Source organism: Sinohyriopsis cumingii, chromosome 15 (assembly GCF_028554795.1).
Source record: "Sinohyriopsis cumingii isolate HCF-2022 chromosome 15, ASM2855479v2, whole genome shotgun sequence".
NCBI lineage: Eukaryota > Metazoa > Mollusca > Bivalvia > Unionida > Unionidae > Sinohyriopsis > Sinohyriopsis cumingii.
The window spans coordinates 50,928,307-50,953,654 of record NC_142975.1 but is presented as its reverse complement, the minus strand read 5'-3'; the positions used below and the strand labels follow the sequence as shown (position 1 = coordinate 50,953,654).

The 25,348-nt window shown below is 36.2% G+C and overlaps 1 protein-coding gene across 2 annotated transcripts in view; it reads left to right on the top strand.

Moving 5' to 3' along the window:
• The window catches only part of LOC149781786 (succinyl-CoA:acetate/propanoyl-CoA:succinate CoA transferase-like), a 43,803-nt gene that overhangs the window by 5,431 nt on the left and 13,024 nt on the right, over positions 1-25,348 (top strand). For both annotated transcript variants that reach the window (XM_089935945.1, XM_089935946.1), the window contains exons 3-6: positions 5,636-5,881; positions 7,424-7,612; positions 15,349-15,564; positions 23,979-24,116. In XM_089935945.1, the coding sequence (XP_089792071.1) occupies positions 5,636-5,881; positions 7,424-7,612; positions 15,349-15,564; positions 23,979-24,116 (789 nt within the window). The remainder of the gene's footprint in view (positions 1-5,635; positions 5,882-7,423; positions 7,613-15,348; positions 15,565-23,978; positions 24,117-25,348) is intronic.

The following is a 25,348-nucleotide window of genomic DNA, read 5'->3' as shown; positions in this document are numbered from 1 at the left end:
TTTTTTGCTATTTATTGCAACTGTGTTGACCTCGATTCCAAGGAAACTGGGTTTCTTCAAAAGCGCACTTTGCCTAACAGATTAATTTTATTGATGAGCTAGTTACTTATTGAACCAGTCTGTATTTGTAAAGAAAATGGTGCCATATGTTAAGTGAACTGCTTTATGCTGTGAGTTGTGGATGGGATATGACAGGAAATGTTAGAGCAGATGAATCTTTTCAAACTTCAATGCGTGTCAGATCAGAAAAAGTGACAAATCAACACCGCTTTAACGACTTTAAAAGAAAAATGTAATACACCAATCTGAGCACCTGACCATATACGTTGCAGAATTCCAGTTCATGATCATTCTGCAAAAGCTACACATGTAGACTAGTTGAACTGAGTGCTGAATATAAATACTTTTTCAATATGTTTTGTTTTTGCATTCTAGTTCTAATCCATATGGATTTTGCCCTTTTGACAATAATTTTGACCAGCTACAGAACCAGGTTAGTTGTAAAAAGTATCTTTTCATACATGCTATAATTCTGGCAAGTAATATATAGATTACATTTTTTATGCCCAAATAACACTTTTTTGCTACTTATAATAACAATAGTTACGCTTAGGCCGAGGGGTGGGGATGTATGCTCTTGCTGCAGTTTGTAGAAAAATGATAGCCATCACATTAGTTGAACAAAGAATCATCTTAATATCAGGGTTAAATCCTCCCCTTTTCAATATTCCTGGTTGGTAAGAAACTCTCTGATATCTGCCCCCCCCCCCCCCCCCGCATATATGTTCCATCCCTTGTGTAAAAGAAGCAGATTTCATGGGTATTGTGCATTCATGTAGCATTCATAATCCAGTACTCCCTCATTATAATGCTGTCTATTAAAACCATAGAATCTTCAGTCATATTAAAGTGACCTTATAATGAAGTACATCATAACAGTATTCCTTCATTATAATGGTAACCACAGAGCATACCACCTTATTGTGAGATCACCTTGCAGTAAAATATATGATACTGTACACACTCATTATAATGTAATCTATGGGAGCAATTGAGTATACCACTTTATTGAGCAGGGTTCACATGGTCATTAAAGGTCATTGAAAGTCATTGAGAAATGAACACGTCATTTCATGCCTTGAATGCCCTTGATGTTTCACCTACATAATTGAAGGTCATTGAATTTTAGAGATTTTGCTTAAAAATAAAATATGATTGAAAATTTTACATACGAGTCATCTGATTTATGTTGTATGGGGTTTGGAAGTATGGTTTGATTTTCTATCGTATGGCAGCATTTCAACTATTATCATAATCTGCATGAAGTAGTCATATATCATTCATAGCACCCCTCTCATATGACATCATTAACACATGCACATTCTTTCACTTCAGTAAGTTTAATCAGGTTGTGGACAAAGGATTATGTTGTAGCTTGAACCATGCTTCAAGGAAGTTTTACAAAAATGCTTATTTAAAATATGAGCTACCTAGAAAACTCAAAATAGCTGAATCTCAGTGCAATTCATCTTTAGATGACAGTGATGGTGGTAAGTTATTTTAAAGCTATGAAGTACATAAGATTACTTCAGCTGGTAAAATCTTAAAAGTGAAAAGTGAAAATTCTAGCTGATGTTCCTTGCTTGAAATTAAGTCTTCAGAACTCTACGATGCATTACCAACATGACTGAAGTAGTACATGTAGTGATGCCATTTGAAGGTTCAAAAATATGTTACATTGCAATTGCATGTCACAGTTTTGACCCATATCTGCACACCATATAATAAATTCTAACTTCTAAAACACTAGATATGTAATTTAAGAGGTCTGGAGAGGATTAAGGAAAAAGAAACCATCAGGATCTCTCTGTATCCTGGCGGAGTTGCAGTGGTGGCTTGTGGAGAATTGCTCTGTACACCATGCTTTCTCAGACTCGGAGTCTTCACAGATGACTGTAGAGTGGATGCAGTCTCTATCAGATGAGTGTGGTTTCCTTTGTATGACCTCTGCAAGTACTCTAGAGGTTCATGTAGAAAGAGGCACTAATTTATCTACATTGTTATCATACTATTATAAACATTTCCTGTTTCTAATGAAGATGATGCAATAGATGCTAAATCAAAATTTGAGATAATATGAACATAGTTGCAGTGCCCTGCAAACTGTATTAATACTTCTGTATATATTGTCACATAAAAAAATGGATGATCAACATCATTTTCACTTTAACTTTACTCAAACAAATCGGAACAAACTTACACACTGACTTGTTGGGACTAGTTGACCTCCTTGTGAACAGTGCAAATTTATCTTACTTAAATATGGGAAGTAATTGTCTGAGTTATAGGCTACTAAGTTCAAGATGACACCTGCATACCAACTATTATGCTTTTGTCGTAATCATCACACTTTTTCCCACAAAATTACGCATTATGCGTAAACATATTCTGACTACACATTTTCGATATATCCCCCTCATAAAAGATTTAATAATTAGTTTTCTCAAATTTTTATTATCATCTGATTAATTCCACAGACTGTATTCTATAAAAGACAACTTCTACATAACTACGACATAAGAGTACGCTTGTCTGTAGACTTGCATGCACTTTCCTAACAGTATTATGTTCTATTTATAGCGACTGCCCTATTTCCAGTAAACATGCTGTGACCCCGGTTTCTATTTATAGCAGCTGTATAGCTTAGTTAGGAGAGAAAAGACTGGTTTTCTAATTTTTAATCTTTGCTTGCAGGTTCTTTGTTGTAATTCATATCTGGTACAGAACCAGTCTGTAGGTATTTGGCGCTAAGTGTCAGATTTTTGATAGTCAATGTATGTGTAAGAGCAAAAATGTGTTTTAAATAATTTCACAAATGGATTAGAAAAAGACAAAAATCCAATTCAAAGATGAATACATGAATTACGTATTACAGCGTTCCATTCTAGGGCAGCTTCATGCCCGTTGCAGGCTGTGTGGAAAGGATTTTAATGATGGTGGTAATCAAAGAAACCTCCAATTAGCTCTTTTTACTAACTCCAATACTAAGGTAACTTCTTTTCTAAAGCAGAACTCATTTGTAGACATGAATTTTATAAATGCAGTGGCGTCATTTACTGAGTTCTTAATAGAACACGGACTACCCCTTGCACCATTGCAGTAGAAGACTGTTGGTTCTTTGTTCAAACTAATGTTTCTTGATTCCAAAATTGCAGAAAATATGCACATGCAAGAACAAAATCATCTAATATTGTATGGTGTTTAGCAGAAGATAATACACTTAAAATTGCAGAAGCCATGAAAAATGGGTCGTTTAGTATTGCAACAGACAGGAGTAGTGATCATGACAAAATGTTATACCCAGTCTGTGTAAGAGACTTTGACAACGAAAAGGGCAAAGTCACAGTGCTCTTCTTCGTTACCAGAATTGACAGTAGATTCCACTAGAGAAAACATTTTTGATTTGCTTGATAATGCTTTGAATAAACATAAGTTGGCAGAACTGTATGAGGTTTTCAGCTGATAATGCATCAGTGATAACTGGAATTCATAAAAGAATTGCATTCTATATTTTGAAAAATGTCTCCATCAGCGTAATTATCAGGTTTTCCATGCCATTTAATGCACCTTGCTGCAGGAAAGGCTGCTGATAATATAGAAGAACTACTGAAGTATCAAGTTGGTACTCTACCTGACAATGTACTTCATGCAGACAGAGTTGATGAGCAATGTCACCTTTTTGCCCCACCTAAGAGACCCAATAAATGGAAGATATAAATTTCCTCATCTTTGTCAAGTTATAAAAGGAATATTAGTTCTTTACCATTCTAATGCTGATTGAGAGATTGTTCAGTATTATTATTAGCAAAAACTGAATTAAAATCCAGGCTCAGTAACCCAGCATGTAGTGCTCTACTGGTGTGCAAAACATTCATAGTCTCGGCTGGTACAAAGTGTTTTAAAATGCCACATGAGAATCTGTTGTTTTTAAAGCTAAAAGTGCCACATTTTGAAAACTTGAGGCAGTAATTGAAATTAAAAGATCAGAGAGGTAAATAAATGATTTTGTACATATGCTCATTGAATTTTATCATGTTATATGTGGATTACTGTTCTTCTGCTCAGATTACTCTTTTCGTCCACTTGGATTACACTTTTTCCTTGCCAGGGGTTGGCATGTATGCACCCACCTCTGTTTAAAAAACAAAGAACCAAACTGAAAACACCAAATTTACAATTAAATGGGAATCATGTGTTCAATCATAAGCAGTAATGACCCAAACACGAGGTTGAATATACATGTACGCAGCTATGAACTGATTCAGTTCTGATTGTATATATACACAATGAGACTAGCCATTTAATTTATGAGACTAAGTTATTATTTCCAACTGAAGAATTTTTTTCATTCTTTATTCATCACAAGATTAATATGTTTCAACTAAAACTGAATGGGAATTTTTTATTATAAATCAAAACAAGACGGTTGTTTTCAAGCATTTACACATAACACCTTTAGAAACTCAAATGGTCTCTCCCTACTAAAGAATTGGCTTCAACAGATGTTCTGCAGATTTAAAAACAGTGACCATATAAACACTGTACTGTTATAAAATGTTAGCATCAGAAGATAATGTCAGTTTCAGCTTGGAAAAGGTGCGTTTCTAACACTTGAAGCCATCTGACATAGCACTTTGTACTTTACAGCTAAAGTTATTGTCCCATCATTAACAACAGAAGTTTTGGTAATTGTTCCTAATTAATCTGATCTAACATATTATTCAAATGAGTAATAATATGAAAAATTGTCAAGTCTTAGATGTTCAAAGATTTTAATTTCCAGCAAATGAATGAAATTCTGAGTGAATGTCTCGTATGTATCACACAGTATGTTAATGTGAACTCTATATTTCTTAGCCAGTATTTTTTTTTATAAAATTTTGTAAAAAAATGTGCTTACATAATCAAGATGACTTTGAAAATCAGTAAGGTACACATTAATTATGTCCTTATCATTAGAAAGAAGTTAGATAGAAATGTATGTGGATATTGTAAAATAGGTAAAATGTGGATATTGTAAAATAGGTAAAATGTGGATATTGTAAAATAGGTAAAATGTTGATATTGTAATATAGGTAAAATTTGGATATTGTAAAATAGGTAAAATGTGGATATTGTAAAATAGGTAAAATGTGGATATTGTAAAATAGGTAGAATGTGGATATTGTAATATAGGTAAAATTTGGATATTGTAAAATAGGTAAAATGTGGATATTGTAAAATAGGTAGAATCAACATACAAATCAATGCATACATAGGATATGTTCTTACCGTACTAAAAAGCCTGCATAGTGAAATGGTCAACTGTTATGTAAAAGTGACATCAGGCCCACATGGGAGTCTTGTTTATGCTTCTGTTAGTGATTTCCAAAATAGCCACTGGATATTAATTTTCTCAGATGGCTACAGGTATTCTTTGTCCGTCAGAAAATAGATTTGTTTACCAACAAATTTTAGATTATATATCTGAACTAATTTGGGGCACTGCAGCAAAGAATTTAGTGGGAACCTAGCTTTTTCATCTGAAGATATTTAATTAAAACTGTTCCATGATATCATGACTCTTTTGTTTTAGGAATTTTCCGATCCAAGTCACTGTTCATTGGAGCTAATTCCAGACAGGCTATAGCAGATGGAAGAGCAGACTGTGTGTCAATCTTCTTGTGTGAAATACCGTTGTTGTTCCGTAATAGCATCCCGGGTTATGAGTTAGATGTGGCCCTTATCAGCGTTAGTCCACCTGACAACCATGGCTTTTGCTCATTAGGAGTTAGTGTTGATGTAACCAGGAGTGCTATTGAGAAAGCCAAATGCATTGTTGGTAAGAAGATTTGGTTTCCCTACATTTTATTCCCCCACACATTGAAAGAAGTAGGGAGTCATTATTATGAAGTATATATGTACATAGAGAGTCTACTGGCCATCTTTTACTCACGCTAGTCAGTGAGTTACACACGGCTTCACAGCGTAACATAGAGGTGTTAGAGATGAAACCAAACCTGTTTTCTGCTGCGGTATGCAGAGTAAATTATAATGTATTTCTTGTTAGGTTGGGTTGGGTACTGTTACACTGAGACTTTTGATAACTTAAAAAGACTGTCTAATGAACATAGAAATCTACAAATCAACCTGGCATTCTTCAGTTTATGCATGCTTTTGTGTGTACTTCATTTGTATAATGTTTTTGAATTTCTCTTACATTGCTAAAGCGATCTATATTAATTTTTGGTCAGTGATAGTCTGATTCTGTGAATGTAGATTGTGACAGCACTTTGTAACGTTGATCTCATCTCTGGTAATGCTGCTGCTGAGGGTAGGGGTGATTTATCAATTTGAAATAATTTCTGAGTTGTTTGTCTTATTTGTCAAAGTGTTAGCAAACATCAGACTTTGACCTCAGCCTCTTTCCTTAGCCCCCACCCCTGTAAATTTAGACACCACAGATCGCAGTATAGAAACTGTTGAGTTCCCAACCCTATAATCCTGTATACACTTAATAGCGATGTATAGAAAAGTTATTGCTTGCAAGTGATATTGACAATGGCATTGCTCTCTAACCCCAGTTACTTGACTCTTGTATGATAGCTTTGTTTCCATTTGTTTTCAATTTATAAGTGAGTACATACAGTAATGTTAAGAGTGTTGCTTTAGGATTAAATGATCATGATTGGGTTTTTATTGAAGTGTACAGGTTACATTTTGTTTTAGGTTTTCTTTCATTAGCCTTTGCAGAATGCACAATAATACCTAGGTCCATTCAGCTAGCTAGGGGTATTTGACTCATTTTGATGTTCATCATTGGCGTGAAACTAAGTGTATCAGTAATGATTTGCTTGAAGAGATGACATCTCGCATACAGGATCACATTGCCAGTTGTGACTGGTCACAATGATTTTTTAAATTAAAAAAATATACTTTATTCATGCTTTGTATGCAGTTCAGCCTTGAACATTAAAATCATATCTGCTTTTAGTAGTATCTTCTGCTTTTGCAGCATGTAACCATGATAACTGTTTTTTTTTCTGCCGATATATTGTTGAAGGAAAATACAATAGTTTTGTAAGATTTAGCAGCTTGTTAAGATTATGAGGCAAAGCTTTACCAATGAACGCTACATTGGAAACTGATAATTGGTAACTGAAAGTAGTGCCTAGAATCAATATGTAAAATAATTCCACACCAGCATCATATAACTGTTTACATTCGATACAAATTTCAGAAAATGCAGTCAGTTCATTTGAATTATTTTCCTATAACAGGACCACACTAGATAGACGAAAAAATTATTGCAGTGGATGGAATAGGATTTAGTATAACAAGGTCATTATCATCCATGATTTATTCTGCATGTTTTTTTTTTTAGCATCAGTGAACAAGAATATGCCTAGAACATTTGGAGATGGCTTGATTCATCAGTCCCATATAGACATTATGGTGGAGAACAATGATCCAATTCCTGAAATTGAGTCCCATGTTATGACACCAGAGATACAAGAGATTGCCCGACTGATTGCTGATAATCTGGTGGAGGATGGAGCAACAATACAGACAGGTCAGGAAGAAATTCATTTTCAGTGACTTTCTTATAATATGATATATAAAAATATATAAATATTTGTAGTGACGTGTTTCTGTTGTAAAATATTGCAGGCAGAAACATCACTGAGAGTGTATGTTTTCAGGAGTCATATAGCTTGTACTAAAGCAGGGTATTACCAAGCATGTTGTATCATCATAATTATCTTTGATGCAGTTTGTGTCATGGAGTAGAGATGGGTATTACCAGCCATGTCAAAACATGATGATTGTCTTAAATGCAGTTTGTGTCATGAACTAGAGCTTGTAATCACCAGCTATGTGTTAGCATTATAATTGTCTTGGATACAGATTGTGTCATGAACTAGAGCTTATAATTGCCAGCCATGTTGTATCATGATAATTATCTTGGTTACAGATTGTGTCATGAACTAGAGCTTGGAATTGCTAGCTTTGTCTTAGCATGATAATTGTCTTGGTTACAGATTGTGTCATGAACTAGAGCTTTGAATTGCTAGCCATGTCTTAGCATGATAATTGTCTTGGTTACAGATTGTGTCATGAACTAGAGCTTGTAATCGCCAGCCATGTCTTAGCATGATAATTGTCTTGGTTACAGATTGTGTCATGAACTAGAGCTTGGAATTGCTAGCCATGTCTTAGCATGATAACTATCTTGGATACAGATTGTGTCATGAATTAGAGCTTGTAATTGCCAGCCATGTTGTATCATGATAATTATCTTGGATACAGAATGTGTCATGAACTAGAGCTTGTAATTGCCAGCCATGTTGTATCATGATAATTATCTTGGATACAGAATGTGTCATGAACTAGAGCTTGGAATTGCTAGCCATGTCTTAGCATGATAATTGTCTTGGTTACAGATTTTGTCATGAACTAGAGCTTGTAATCACCAGCTATGTGTTAGCATTATAATTGTCTTGGATACAGATTGTGTCATGGACTAGAGCTTATAATCGCCAGCCATGTTGTATCATGACAATTATCTTGGTTACAGATTGTGTCATGAACTAGAGCTTGGAATTGCTAGCCATGTCTTAGCATGATAATTGTCTTGGTTACAGATTGTGTCATGAACTAGAGCTTGGAATTGCTAGCCATGTCTTAGCATGATAATTACACCACTCCTTCGATAACTCGCGCACATCGGAGTCCAGAAACATCGACCGCACTATAAGTGAGGCGCGAGTTATTGAGGGACCTATAAAATAAGCCCAAAACCAGTGAAGTGATTGATGACATAACGGAGAAATAAGGGGCGGGGTAGGCAGATTATACTGTTGAATACTCACTTTATAATCATTCTGAGATTAAATGTTAATAAATATCTCTTCATAACTGTGTACTTTATTATTTCCTCATAGGACAACATTAATTTCAGGATAAATTACAGTATATTGAGGCGATCATCGAAAACATTATTCCACGTGGTTTCCGTTCGCTTAACATGTGTACCACTTCACACATTGTGTACTACGTCACTAATTTTTATGTTGAATTGGATACATTCTAGTTTTATTGTTTCATCCAAATTAGACGGATTTTTTTATATACAAAAGATCGACTCTTTTCGAGAAACAGTGTCGATCTAACGATAGATAAATATTTTTGAATGTGATAGAAGTAAAATGGAAAAAAAAAAAAGGGTTAATCAGTACAGACGTATTTAATTGGTCTACAAATTTAAAACAACGTAAATTAGAACAAATTAATACTTGCCGTTTGTGCCACGCTTGACAAATATCAATTCACTTTTTGAAAAAATCAGTTGTTTTTTTTTTGTGTGTGTTTTTGGTTTCTCTGCCGCCGAGCAAAATCCCTCAGATTTCTCAACTGCATGAGCTTTACGTAGTCAACATCTTGGGTCTCCAGCCACCTTATGGCAATATCAAAATATTGGATTGCTTCCTGTGCAGAGGGGTGGGGGGTGCAACATCTGCGTCTGCATCACTTTCAACACTTGTGTTACTCCAGTTAGAATCGTCTTCTGCTGCAAATTTGTTCGCTATAGAAATAATTATAGTTTCATCTGACATGTATTCGGCTGTGGGGCAATCATTGTCAGCACAAATCCACTCCTCCATATCATCAAGAGAAACGCCCATCTCAGGACCATGAGTCTGTACGAATTTCTCCCAAACAGCCTCGGCATTAATGACATCAGTTTCACTGAAACATTCGAGGTCACTATCATCGTCGTTGTCTCTGTTACTGTTTTGCTTTACGTCAAAGGCAGCTCCAAGACTCTTAATCAAGCACCCCAGGTCTCTTGTAATCGATTTTTTCTTTTTTGATGCAACAAACACTTCCCCAAGTTGTTGATCAAAGCAAAGCCGGCATGTACATGTAATTAGGTTCTCACAGAAGTACTCACGGGTTTCGATGTGACGGTCGATTGACTCTTTTCATGTTTTCAATGAATAGAATGTGTTGTGATTATAATGTTTACAATGAAACGGAATTAAAGGATTAGAACGTGACTTTCACACAGGAAGACGTTTAATTGGTGTTTATTTCATTCTCTGTTGCCACCTGTTAGCATTTACCAGAAGTTTTCATTGATCGCTATTTCACCAGACTGTTTATTTACAGTATACTGATAACTATTTATCATAAAAACTTACATAATATATGATATCTTTAAACAGAGGTCTCGCTAGGATTTTAAAACTGGGTCTTTCTGCCTCTGAAGTCAATCACTAAATATCAGTACATTTTCTCACTCGGCCGCTAGTCAAAGCCTTTGAACTAGCCGCCTAGCTGTTGCATCATGTTCTTTTTTTTTTTTTTAATGTACTCTTATAAAATGGCAACAGTACATCAAAGAGTCTTTCAGTCACTGAATTCTGTCATTGTAAATATCAGCACAGTTAACTGATCAACACATTTTCCCACAAAGCAGGTGGCTGAAACAGGACCAGCAAATCTTTGAATTTTCCCGCGCACCTATATCATGCGTACGGAGGACTCCCGCCTCGGTGATTTTCTGCGTCCCAGATCAAAAATTGGCGTCCAAATACGCGTAATTAAGCATTTTCGAGATTTCTGAAATTAATTCTTCTTTAGAACTTGCAAATTTCAAAGTATGGATTATATTTTTACGGGCATTAATCACCATTTTCGATGATAAAATGAGCAATGTATCAAGGTTTAATTTATCAGTTCTTATCGTAATTTTTTCATGTTCAGCATATTTTAAAGATATTTTAAATACATTTTCTCTGGAAAAAATCGGGAGCCAAGACGGACACCGCGTTATAAGCGGGATCGCGAGTTATCCAGGCGTGAGTTATCGAGGGAGCGGTGTATCTTGGTTACAGATTGTGTCATGAACTAGAGCTTGGAATTGTAGCCATGTCTTAGCATGACAATTTTCTTCAATACAGTTTGTATAATGAAAGTATCACATACATAAAAAACTGAAAAATCTATGAGCCCATGTTTACAAAATGTAATTTGTACAATCGCACAAATCCATTGTAGGATATGCTATATCATTGTAGGTTATGCTGAATCCATTGTAGGATATGCTGAATCCATTGTAGGATATGCTATATCCATTGTAGGTTACGCTGAATCCATTGTAGGATATGCTGAATCCATTGTAGAATATGCTGAATCCATTGTAGGATATGCTATATCCATTGTAGGTTACACTGAATCCATTGTAGGATATGCTGAATTCTAAGAAAGAAGGAAGATTAGATGTTTTCCAATCTTTCTGTCTTTTCAACATTCAGTAGACATTAAACAGATACACTAAAATGATTACTAAACTAATTTCTTTTTTGATTTGACACACATCAGAAAAAGTAATCTTGTTCTGTCTAAGTGCACTTTTATGTTCATTGTACTTTCACAGTTCTCATTGATGTGGTCCACTCAGGATAAAAGAAAATATCAACAGTACTCATACTCTGGAAATAAACACAGCATGTACACATAATGATGTCATCTTTCCACACAAATATACATGTGCATTGAGTATCATTGCTTAAGGCAAAGTTGGCAGACACCTGCAAAGTAGTTTTGTTACGTTTACTCAATAGCTTATGGGATGGTATGTTGTCTGTTAGTTGTCACATGTCCCTCCATTGGCACAAGTCTGTTATCACTTCTCCTATTGAACAATTTAGAAGATTGCCATGAGACTCTATGCATGAATTCATCCCTTGGTCTAGTTGGTCCTTAGTGAAAGTTGTACCTCTCAGATATCCATTATGGCCACCAAAATGGTCATCTCGAAGATCTTGTTATCAATTCCCTTGAATGGATGGCCATATCAGCAAAACTTTTGTACTGATAGACTTTTCTTATGATATCTTGTTAGTCCTAAATGAAAATGGTGTCAATCCAATATTGATTATGGCTGCCATCTTGTTATTGCTGCACCTGAATGATTGGTGATGTCAGTATGAGAATTCCACTAAAGGACTTCTTTTGATATTTAGTTAGTCCTAAATGAAATTGGTGTGATAGATGTCATCCTGAATAGATGGTGATATCAACGTATGGTTTTCACTGATAAAACCTTCGTATGATGTCTAGATTGGCCTAAAATAAAATGGCATTGATCTGATGATCAGTATGGCTGCCAGAGTGGCCATCGTGAAAATCTTGATATCGCAACTCCTCCTCAATGAAAAGTACTGTTGGCTATTGGGTTTCATTAGAAGACTTCATATGATGTTTTGTTCTGTTTTTAAATGAAAATGGTGATAATCTGATGTCTGTTATGGCTGCCACAGTGATCATCTTGATAATCTTGTTACTAGTTCTCTCCAGAATGTCAAGTAATATTGCTAATATTGATGTCCCAGATGAAAATGGTGCCAATCTGCTGTCCAATATGGCCACGTCAGTAGCCATCTTGAAAGTATTCTTGAATGCGGCCACCATGATACCCATCTTGAAAATCTTGTTATCATTTCTTCCCAAAAACAGAAAGCCTTGTCAACAAGGATTTCTGACGGAAGACTTATTATGCCGTATTGGTACTAAATATTAAGCTGACTGCAGTATGATGCTATTGTAGAAGAATATCGGAGATTGGTTTCAACACTCAAAAGTAAAAGAAAGGCATGATCTTGAATTACATAAACATTTTTTCTGTCATTAGAGCATCAGTCCTGTCAAGGGACTCTTGTTTTGAATTCATCAGGTCTTGAAAATGTTGTGTTTAAAATAGGAAAGTTAAAGGATGTAAATTGTACTTTCTTTGTGAGAATTCCTTTATCAGATGAATCCAAGTCCTATTTTAGCACTTGCTTATATGTTAAAGATGGGGGGATATTTATTTAAATTTTACTTTAGTATGTATTTTAGGAGTAGGTAGATTTTAAATAAATAAAATAAATTAAAAATAAAACTATAATATGCAAACAAACTCAGTGGGCATTGAGATTAGTATCTGTTTTACACAAGTTCCCACAGGATAATCTAAACAGATGCTGACCTTAGGTCGGTGTGGCAAATACTCAAGTTGGACAAACATTAACCAGAACAAAATCAAAACATACATAGGATATTATTTAAATACTTTCTAGCATTAACAATTGCCATCCTTTGATGGACTAAAAAAATTGAATTGAAAAAAGTGTGTAACAGTAAATGAGGTTGGTAGAAAGGGACAGTTTTTATACTGGACTAAATAGAAAAATGACAAGCACATGTGAATTCTTATGGACAGTTTATATCATTTAGTTTCTTTCAGTTCTAATATGTCTATCATCTACCTTAATTGGAACATTGGTATAATATTACAATTATGTATACCTTATATTGTTTGCCTTATATAATAAGGGGTTCTGCCAAATCATCATGAACTATCACTGACTGTAATACTGCTTCCATAAGTGGAGATGTTTCTCATATCCAGCTCATCTCATTTTAATTTAAAAAATCAGCAGTTCATGATTATGTAGTTGAAATATTGTCACATGTTCAAATATTTGCTACATTGTATTAAATGCTGGAGATTTCTTGCCCTCGTAGGAAATTGACCAGAAACAGGTAAAAATTCTGATATTCCCACAAATTCCAGGTAAATAATATGCTTTTTGATGTTACATTTTTCAAAATGTAATCCTCCCTCACTATACTGCTAGTCAAGAGAGCCATAGAGTATACAGCCTTTTAGTGAGACTCCCTTATACTGAAGTACAAGATGCAGTATACTCTTATTATAATACCACCCATAGCAGTCATATAGTAAACTCCCTTGTAGTGAAACTGCCTTATAAAGAAATACATGATACAGTACACCCTCATTATAATGATGTGCATTTCAGCTAGAGTATACTACCTTTGAGACTGTCTTATAATGAAATACATGGTACAGTACACCCTCATTATAATAATGTCCATAGCAGCTAGAGTATACTGCCTTATAGTGAAACTGTCTTATAATGAAATACATGATACAGTACACCCTCATTATAATGATGTCCATAGCAGCTAGAGTATACTACCTTTCAGACTGTCTTATAATGAAATACATTATACAGTATGTCCTCATTATAATACCACTCATAGCAACCATTTAGTATACCCACATAATAATGCTATCAATTAACACCATAGAAAATTAAGTCTCATGATAGGACTACCTTATAATAAAGTACATGATACAGTATTTCCTCATTATAATATGATCAGTAAGCCATCAAGTATACTACCTTATAGTGAGATCACTTGATAATGAAGTACATGTTCTATATAATTTAACTACTTTGATCCATATTATGTTTACCAAATGACAGGAACAGTGTTATATAGTGTCTTATAGTGAGGGAGTTGTGTATTTGTGTTCATAAAAACAATACACAAGTTTTATCCAGAGTTGCACAGTGTTTTATGTTTGAAGTTGAATGTGTATTATTGAAAGCTATGGCTTAGAATCCATGCCTTGTACTTTGTTCAGTAGATCACAGTATGTCAGCGTCATTAAAGTTAGCAAATCTTTAAATAAACATATTAAAGGCTTACAGAATTATGTCAAGAAAGAAAAGTAATGCTGTGATGGTTTTACATGATCAAAATGAGATGTGTGCATGCATGCAACCTTACCATATCTACTCACTTATAAGTCGACTCAGATGCAAACAAAAAGTTCCTGATCTGCTGTAACATAATGCACCCACTGATCAGGGTCCATGTTGTTTGTTCTACTGGTTGCTCCTAACAAACTGCACTGACCCAGATCTGATGGTGCATTGTACAGTTGGACTTGTCTTATAAGCAACTATATATGGTATATGAATGCAAACAAATTGAAGTGTGTTCCAGCATAGCGGGAATATGAAAGCTGAAGTAACATGAATCACTGCCAAAAGTAAAGGATGTTCAAATGATATGATAGACAAAACATATATCATAGAATTTCTTAGAATTAACACACAGCTGCTGATCCATCTACTCACACATCATATCGTCAAATGGCACTTTAAAAAAAAGCCAGGTCCTCTAATATCTAATAACCACGGTTCTGGAACTGTCCATACAGATAGTCATCAATGTGTGACAGCGCATACACTATACACGTTTTAAGCAGAAAATGTTATTGCAAGAAAAATTTTATCCAAAATTTGCTTGCTTGCTAAACTCACTTTAATTTTAAGCTGATCTTTTATGATTACAGAATATGTTTCCAACCACTTCAGTAATTTAAAATTCTTTTTAGATATTTTTGATGTGTATTTGCAACCCAGACCTTTTTTTTTCCTCCAGGAATTGGTACACTCCCAGATGCTGTAATACACAAATTGCGCAACCACAAGAATCTTGGTGTTCACTCAGAAATGATCAGTGATGGAGTTGTAGACCTGGTTGAAATCGGGGCCCTAACAAATGCTATGAAGACCATCCAGACAGGAAAAATTGTTGCCAGCTTTGCCATGGGAACCAAAAAATTGTACGATTTCCTGGATGATAACTCTTTTATTGGTAAGAAAATAGACCTCTTGGTAACATGAAGGATGTATCACCTACTCATTTCTGTTGATGTTTCTTAAAATTTATGAATATTGGTTTAAAAAACAATGTCAGATATTTTGGTGTAGCACTTTTAAGTGTAGAGTTAATAAAAATAAGAGAAAGAAGTTCAGAGTTATACAGGTTTAAAATAGATCTCTTACAATGTGAAACACTCGTTACGACCAAATTTGTCCAACCACCTGATTATATAGTAAATATTTATACTTAGCTGCGTGATTCGATTAGTTAGTAGTTTAGTGCGGTATCTGTTATGCAAAAGTGGATTGACAGTTGTAATGTTAGGGCAAGAGGTCATTGCTTCTGAGCAGTATTTTCTGTCACTTTCATTTTATTCAAGCCATTCAACAAATTGCATGAAACTATTGTATATCACTTCTGTAATAATGACATACACCACTCCCTCGATAACTCACGCACATCGGGGTCCAGAAACATCGACCACACTATAAGTGTGGCGCGAGTTATCGAGGGACCTATAAAATAAGCCCAAAACCAATAAAGTGATTGACGACATAACGGAGAAATAAGGGGGGGGGTAGGCAGATTATACTGTTGAATACTCACTTTATAATCGTTCTGAGATTAAATGTTAATAAATATCTCTTCATAACGGTGTACTTTATTATTTCCTCATAGGACAACATTAATTTCAGGATAAATTACAGTATATTGAGGCGATCATCGAAAACATTATTCCACGTGGTTTCCGTTCGCTTAACATGTGTACAACTTCACACATTGTGTACTACGTCACTAATTTTTATGTTGAATTGGATACATTCTAGTTTTATTGTTTGATCCAAATTAGACGTTTTTCTATATACAAAAGATCGACTCTTTTCGAGAAACAGTGTCGATCGAACGATAGATAGATAAATATTTTTGAATGTGATAGAAGTAAAATGGAAAACAAAAAAACCATGGGTTAATCAGTACAGACGTATTTAATTGGTCTACAAATTTAAAACAACGTAAATTAGAACAAGTTAATACTTGCCGTTTGTGCCACGCTTGACAAATATCAATTCACTTTTTGAAAAAATCAGTTATTTTTTTGTGTATGTGTTACTCCTTGGTTTCTCTGCTGCCGAGCAAAATCCCTCAGATTTCTCAACTGCATGGGCTTTACGTAGTCAACATTTGGGTCTCCAGCCACCTTATGGCAATATCAAAATATTGGATTGCTTCCTGTGCAGAGGGGTGGGGGTGCAACATCTGCATCTGCATCACTTTCAACACTTGTGTTACTCCAGTTAGAATCGTCTTCTGCTGCAAATTTGTTCGCTATAGAAATAATTATAGTTTCATCTGACATGTATTCGGCTGTGGGGCAATCATTGTCAGCACAAATCCACTCCTCCATATCATCAAGAGAAACGCCCATCTCAGGACCATGAGTCTGTTCGAATTTCTCCCAAACAGCCTCGGCATTAATGACATCAGTTTCACTGAAACATTCGAAGTCACTATCATCGTCGTTGTCTCTGTTACTGTTTTGCTTTACATCAAAGGCAGCTCCAAGACCCTTAATCCCGCACCCGAGGTCTCTTGTAATCAATTTTTTTTTTTAATGCAACAAACACTTCCCCAAGTTGTTGATCAAAACAAAGCCGGCATGTACATGTAATTAGGTTCTCACAGAAGTACTCACGGGTTTCGATGTGACAGTCGATTGACTCTTTTCATGTTTTCAATGAACAGAATATGTTGTGATTATAATGTTTACACTGAAACGGAATTAAAGGATTAGAACGTGACTTTCACACAGGAAGACGTTTAATTGGTGTTTATTTCATTCTCTGTTGCCACCTGTTAGCATTTACCAGAAGTTTTCATTGATCGCTGTTTCACCAGACTGTTTATTTACAGTATACTGACAACTATTTATCATAAAAACTTACATAATATATGATATCTTTAAACAGAGGTCTCGCTAGGATTTTAAAACTGGGTCTTTCTGCCTCTGAAGTCAATCACTAAATATCAGTACATTTTCTCACTTGGCCGCTAGTCAAAGCCTTTGAACTAGCCGCCTAGCTGTTGCATCATGTTCTTTTTTTTTTTTTTTTATGTGCTCTTATAAAATGGCAACAGTATATCAAAGAGTCTTTCAGACACTGAATTCTGTCATTATAAATATCAGCACAGTTAACTGATCAACACATTTTCCCACAAAGCAGGTGGCTGAAACAGAGCCGGCAAATCTTTGAATTTTCCCGCGCACCTATTACATGCGTACGGAGGACTCCCGCCTCAGTGATTTTTTTGCATCCCAGATCAAAAATTGGCATTCAAATACACGTAATTAAGCAATTTCGAGATCTCTGAAATTAATTCTTCTTTAGAACTTGCAAATTTCAAAATATGGATTATATTTTTACGGGCATTAATCACCATTTTCGATGATAAAACCATTAATGTATCAAGGTTTAATTTATCAATTCTTATCATAATTTTTTCACCTTCAGCATATTTTTAAGATATTTTAAATACATTTTCTCTGGAAAAAATCGGGAGCCAAGACGGACACCGCGTTATAAGCGGGATCGCGAGTTATCCGGGTGCGAGTTATCGAGGGAGCGGTGTATTAAGATGTTTTAATGTGATAAAATTGATATTGCCACTGTACTGTCTGTGATATTGCCCCTAATGCTATTTCCCTGTTTCATTTAGGAAATACATTAAAAACTTGGCCAGAAACCATGGGAAAAGATAAAACTAGCCTTTGTTCACAGGTGACCACTGAATGCAGGTTTACCTTTAAAACTTGGTTCTTATAAAATATCAAGCATGGAATAACATTATTATTAAATTATTTTTGTTGTTATTATTATTATTGTTATTATTAACTCTACTTGACTGCTCCAGTGGCATAGTGGTCTGAGTGTCTACCTCAGATGCGGGAGGTAGAGGGTCCGAACCCCGGCCAACTCATACCAAAGACTCATAAAAAATGGTACTTACAGCTGCCTTGCTATGCATTCAGCATTAAGAGGTTATTGTTAGGATTGGTTGGCCTGGTGTCAGGATAATGTGACTGGGTGGGACATAATGCTACATGTCTGAGGCATGATGCCCCATTGCTAGACAACACTATAAACCAGTGATTGGTCCTTTTACAACCAGGTGAAATCACAAACTGTACATCTTGGTTTCCCCAGTATGGGATCCCAGGTCTTGGTCCACCTACACAAGGGGTCAGCAATCTATAGCATGCATGCCACAAGGTGACACGCCAAGAGGTTTTGTGTGGCACGCAAAGAGCAGCCAAAAATCCCAATTTTAACAGTTACTCTGTTACTGGTGGCATGCGATTGTTCATTTTGTAATTAATCTGGAAAAAAGTGGCACACTATGTAAAATAGGTTGCTGATCTCTCAGAGGTCTTGGAAATGCTTAATCACGCATATTTGGACACCAATTTTTTGTTGGGGACGCAGAAAATCAATTAGGCGGGAGTCCTCATTAGGCATGTAATAGGTGGGTGGCAAAATTCAAAGGCTTGCCAGTCATATTTAAGCCACATGCTGTGTTGGAAAAGTGTTGATTAATTAGCTGTGCTGATATTTACAATGACAGAATTTAGTGGCTGAAAGTCTTCCTCTGTACATGTTGCCATTATAAGAGTACGTCAAAAGAACATGCTGCAACAGCTGGTAGGCAAGATTAAAGGCTTTAACTGGCAGCTGAGTGGGAAAATGTACTGATATTTACAGTGCTTGAATTCAGAGGCAGCAAGACTCAGAGATGTTCATGTGGTCATTGATAACAGCACATCAAATAAACAACTTTAGCTTTCATTATTGTGTTCGTTTCTGAGTGTAGCAAAAATAAGCAGTGATCGTGACCTCAGAATCAAGACATGTTGAGACTTACACCTGAGTGAGTATTTTGGTGTTCATCTGCAAACTGACGGAGATTTTAATGAGATTCAGGAGAGTGCTAAAGTTGTTAGAACTGATAGTTTGGATGGGACAGTAGCCAAGTGTAAGAAGTGTGTGATGCCTAGCTTAGTGCTTTGAATAAGACCTTCCTTGGATTGACAAAATTCAGGCTCACTCAATGGATAAAGAAGAACTATGTCAGTGTTATAAAGAATTTAGAAATTAAACTCAATAGCAACCAGTAGTTCTTATAATTTGCATAGCTTGCTGGGAGGGAATTATAACTTTTGCTGATGGGACTCCTATTTTTACAAAAATGTGAGTCCTGGACTCCTAGTTTTAAAATACTAGTGAGACCACTGCCCCTGATATACACTATCTCAGTTGGGTGGGTTTGTGGCCTTTGCCTACCCCCCTCCCAATGATCTTTGTTCCTAAGATTATATAGAAATTGAGGGGCCATAAGTGCAAAATGATTCTGGTTGTCCCTGTCTGCTGGGACAAATCCTGCATCAACGATATTTAGTGTTAGATGTACCCATGAAGATCCTGGCTAGGGAGAATCGTCTCAAACGCCTTTGAACCCATGTTTTCCATCATAGCCAGACCGTCTTCTCCATGAAGCTTATTTCTTGTACATAGAGCTATGCAGCAGAATCAATTCAACCCTTTAGTCATGGGAAGAATTCCATGAGCTAGAAGCTCTCCACTGTAAAGGCTTACAAAGGGAAGTGGAGCGTTTTCATGGACAGATGCAAAATCAAAACATAGTACCTTTGTTTGCCTCTGTCCCACAAGTTGCTGACTTTTTTCTTTTGCTGTTTAAGGAGGAAGGTTTGCTCTGATTACTGTTAGGGCCACATCCTGACAGAATGGTTTGGAGGATCTTGGTCCTAAAAAAATACTTTCTGACTCATTGTCCAACTTTGACTTAAAAAGGTCTAAATCACATTGTTTTCCTAAGTGGACTCTTTCCAGCATTCTGACTATGCTGATGATATTCAACCCTCATTAAAGCTCCTTTCATACAAAATCTGTTTCATGATTGCATTTACTTCAGCTTGCAGAATCAGTGAATTACAGGCCCTCTCTGTTGACCCAGCCTACCTTCAGTTTTGATCAGATGGCTTGGTGGTCCTTTGGATGCAATCCGGTTTTGTTGCCAGGAATTGGTTGCCATCAGTGGGCATTCAGAAAGTCACCATATGACCTCTCTCCTGTATTGACACAACCCAAGAGGGTTTCAAACAGGACCTGGTGCGTTTGCTGAGCTTTCCTGACGTGGCTTGAGCCAGTCTGTAGAGCATACAGATACCTCTTACTCACAGTTAAACCTGAGAAATAGGACATAACCCCTCAAGCCCTCTCCTTGTGGATGAAGTGGGAAATATGCATGGCATGCTCAAATATATCACCTCAGGAAGGTCTCTGCTAATAAGATAAGAGTAACATCAAAAGATATCAAGTCGATAGGTTGTCATGTAGTCAACCTTCCAGAGTTTTATCTGTGAGACTTGGTTCCACAGAAACTCTGGATCTGGTAGGATCGGTTGCACAAGCAGCTACCAGATCCAACTGACACCAGCACAACCATTGGATGAACACCCTGCTTAGCTTTCGCTGGATTTGCCCAGATATTGTATGTGGTAATAAGAGCTCATATTTTCCAGACTTAAACATGTTGCCTCCAGTAGTGCTGCTTGCAGTTAGGAGAGTGGTTTAACCTTCATATGGGGAATAAAGTTCTCCCCTTAGAGGTTACATGGGGTATAGGTTGAATGATTAACATTCCCATCCCCATTTACCTATTCTTCTAACATTAAGGTGATCAGGGAATGTATTTGAAGGTTTTTTTCCGTAAATTGTGTTTCTCCTAGAAAACTCACCTGATCAGAGTACTTCAGTACCCTTCCATCCTCCCTGCCATACAAACATTTCATTATGCATTGTACCACTCATTAAACTAGTGCCACCAGTAGGTGGCATGGGGAGGTAATGGCAAGAGTTATTGCTCTTTGTCTTTATTTTAGACAGAAAGATGAATGTTTGTCTTTGGGAGGGCTAGATTCCAGAGGTAGTATGGCAGTATGGCATATATTTCTAACATTAATGTGATCAGGTATGTATTCTAATAGAAACACTTTTCTTTTGTTGGAAGTTTCTGTTATTCGTAAGCAAGTAAGTCCCTTTCATTAATGCTGCCAATTCTTGTACAAAATCATGTTTCAGTTTGGCTCACACTTTTCAGGTCTGCTTTTGGCAAATTAAAGGTATTTGGATGACTATGTAACTACTTATATAGGGATCATTAAAAGATATAAAAAAAAGTTTCATTCACTGTTATTGACCATGCCAATTACCTGTAGTCCGTAGACATAAGTTTCATTTAGGAGAACAAATTTATCATTCATAACATCCATTATGGTGGGTTGATGTTTGGATGAAAGATGACAATGTAACATACAAAGTAAAGCTATTTAGCTGTCTTTAATGTTTTTTACAGTAAAAAACATTATGATGTTTTTTGATAAAACATTCTCTATGTTAGAACATTTTAGTCCCACCCCACCCCCCAGGGCCATACACCTAATTACTGTATAACTTTACTTTCTTACAAGGTTTAAATGGTTCTTGCCTTTTATTTGTGTGGTCCATCAGATAAAATTACTCCATTTTAACACTTTTATCACCAGATGTGACACCTTCATTCGATGGTAACACTTGTATCACCAGATGTGACACCTTCACTTGTATCACCAGATGTGACACCTTCATTCGATGGTAACACTTTTATCACCAGATGTGACACCTTCATTCGATGGTAACACTTGTATCACCAGATGTGACACCTTCACTTGTATCACCAGATGTGACACCTTCATTCGATGGTAACACTTTTATCACCAGATGTGACACCTTCATTCGATGGTAACACTTGTATCACCAGATGTAACACTTTCACTTGTATCACCAGATGTGACACCTTCACTTGTATCACCACATGTGACACAGCACTTTAGTCATGGCTACTCCTGTTGTGCTGCAGTAGGAAAACATTATCTTCATGGCAGGGTTTATGGTTACGACTTCCATTCTGATAGAATCATAGCAGTTACGTAACAACAGCTGTATATATATAAGCTTTATTTTTTTATTGTATGGTCACTGTATAGTAAGATCTGTTAAGCAATGTTGACACTTGATGTTGTTATTTACACTTAAACTATCAACTGTTATAGCTAAAATTGTAATAATAACTAAAAATGGCTCCTGATTTTCCCCAATCACAAATTATGATTTTTGCCATGAAAAGTGTGAATTGCTTCCAGGTATTGTAAGCCCAAAGAATATACAGAGTACCAGTCTGTTAAATTTAAAAGCATGGGGTGGGCTTGTTATCAGACAAAGATACATCCAGTAAATATTTGTGAAGGGCTTTTAAAAAGAGGTGGATGGGCTTACCATCATCAAGCATGGGCTTGCCATCATTCATCATGTCTTACCATCATTCAGCATGGTCTTACCGTCATTCAGCATGGGCTTACCATCAATCAGCATGGGCTTAACATCGTCATGCATGGGCTTACCATCATCATGCATGGGCTTACCATCATTCAGTGCATACCTTCATCATGCATGGGCTTACCATCATTCAATGCATACCATCATTCAGCATCAGCTTACTGTCATCAAGTATCAGCTTACCATCATCAAGCATGGGCTAACTATCATTCAGCATGGTCTTACCATAATTCAGCATGGGCTTACCATCATTCAGCATGGGCTTATCATCATCAAGCATGGCCTTACTATCATTTTGCATGGGCTTACCATCATTCAGCATCGGCTTACCATCATTCAGCATGGGCTTATCATCATCAAGCATGGCCTTACTATCATTTTGCATGGGCTTACCATCATTCAACATCGGCTTACCATCATTCAGATAAGGTTTATCATCAGGTATGAATTTATCATTCAGCATGGACTTATCATACAACTTGGGCTTCTCATCATTCATAGGCTTATCATTCAGCATTGAGATGTCATCAAGCTAGGGTTTATCATACAGCTTGGGCTTATCATCAAGCATGGACATGTCATCAAGCTATGGCTTATCATCGAGTATGGGCTTATCATACAGCTTAGGCTTCTTATCAGGCATGGACATGCCATCAAGCTATGGCTTATCAACTAGTATGGGCTTATCATACAGCATGGGCTTATAATTCAGCATGGACTTGTCATCAAGCACGGACTTATCTCCAAGTTTGAAGACCTATCTTAACAAGTAAAGGAGTAGTTCCATTACCTTACTCACACACCCAAGCACATGCAGAGAGCACATAATCCCTGACTTTTCTTGAATGTAAACATAGGATAATGTTTGTTCTTATTTTGATGTGGCTTAGAAGTTAGAGGTAACATTGTCCTGGAGGCAATATCTTGATGGATTTGGACTTTTGTTTTCCATTTCAGCAATGCATGATTGCAGTTTCACCAACAACATTGCCATAATCAGCCAAAATCCTCGTGTGACTGCCATTAACACCTGCCTGGAAATTGACCTGACTGGACAGGTGTGTTCAGACTCCATTGGAACTTACATGTACTCAGGTGGGTTAAGAACACAAGTGAGCACTGATTGTGATTGAACTTCATCTGTTCTAGTGAAAGAGAAAAAAAACGTTGTGATCAAATTCAATTATTTTGTACAAATATAAATAATTTGGATTCAGATTTAAATGGTTTCCCTTATTTAATTCAGCAATACTATTTTTATTGTGGTTTTAATTTTGTGGATATGAAAATAATGGAATTATCATTTACAAATATTTTTTGTTTTATAATAATCACAGAGATCCAGTCTAATGGATTCTTTTATAAACTATTTAGGTACATCATGTACCAGGTACCATTATGAGGCTTGCATCTAGGATGCACAATCATGCAAACCCCACCACCACCAAATTTAAGATGTCCTGCAAGATTTCTAATCCTGTGGGGGCAAAATTGCACAAAAAATAAGAATTGTGCACATTTTTCCGTGAAGAATGCGTTATTTTATTTTTTTGTGTTGTAAAATTCCCGGTTGTCACTCTCGGTGAATATGTTGTACTTGTATAGTTGTAAATACGTCATGTATTTCTGTGTTTCACGTGCTTGATTCTGATTGGTTAATAAGAAAGGTCAGAAGAGCACGTGTGATACAGAGGCTGTCTTGGTGGAACAACATGTTAAATGGCAAAATCAGTTAAAACTCGGACATGTTTTCATTATTTCATTATTTTAGCAGTAACACTTCTAATAACAGTCAGGGTGCGGAAGTTTCTGTCAATAGGCACAATGACAGTGAACAAACACTTCCTCAGGCTATCCCATATCGGACAATGCTAGTGATGATGTGCTTAAAGATGGCGGTGATGAAACTAAGGACCCATCTAATGCTAGATTTAAGAAAAGTACTCTTTCAATCCAGACTGGAAAAAAATCGACCATGGCTTGAAATGAATGAAAAAGATGAGATGCTTTGCAGATGGTGTGTAAAAACTGGCCAAAAGTTCTTTCACACTTGACAATGCTAATTTCTGGACATCAACCCTTGACAAACATGTTGAATTAGCAGCTCACAAACAGGTGATTCAGGATTTGAAACTAAGTGAAAATCTTAAAACTACATGCATGGTAGCTATCAGTAAGAAATCTGAATCAATTATTTTTGCTATGTCAGTTGCCTGTTACTTGGCAAAGGAGAATACTGCTTCTGTTGGATTTTGTTTCTGGGTGTTGGTGTTGGCAACATGAGAGTAGGAGGAAACACGCACATTTGTCGTTGGGTTCTGTAAAGA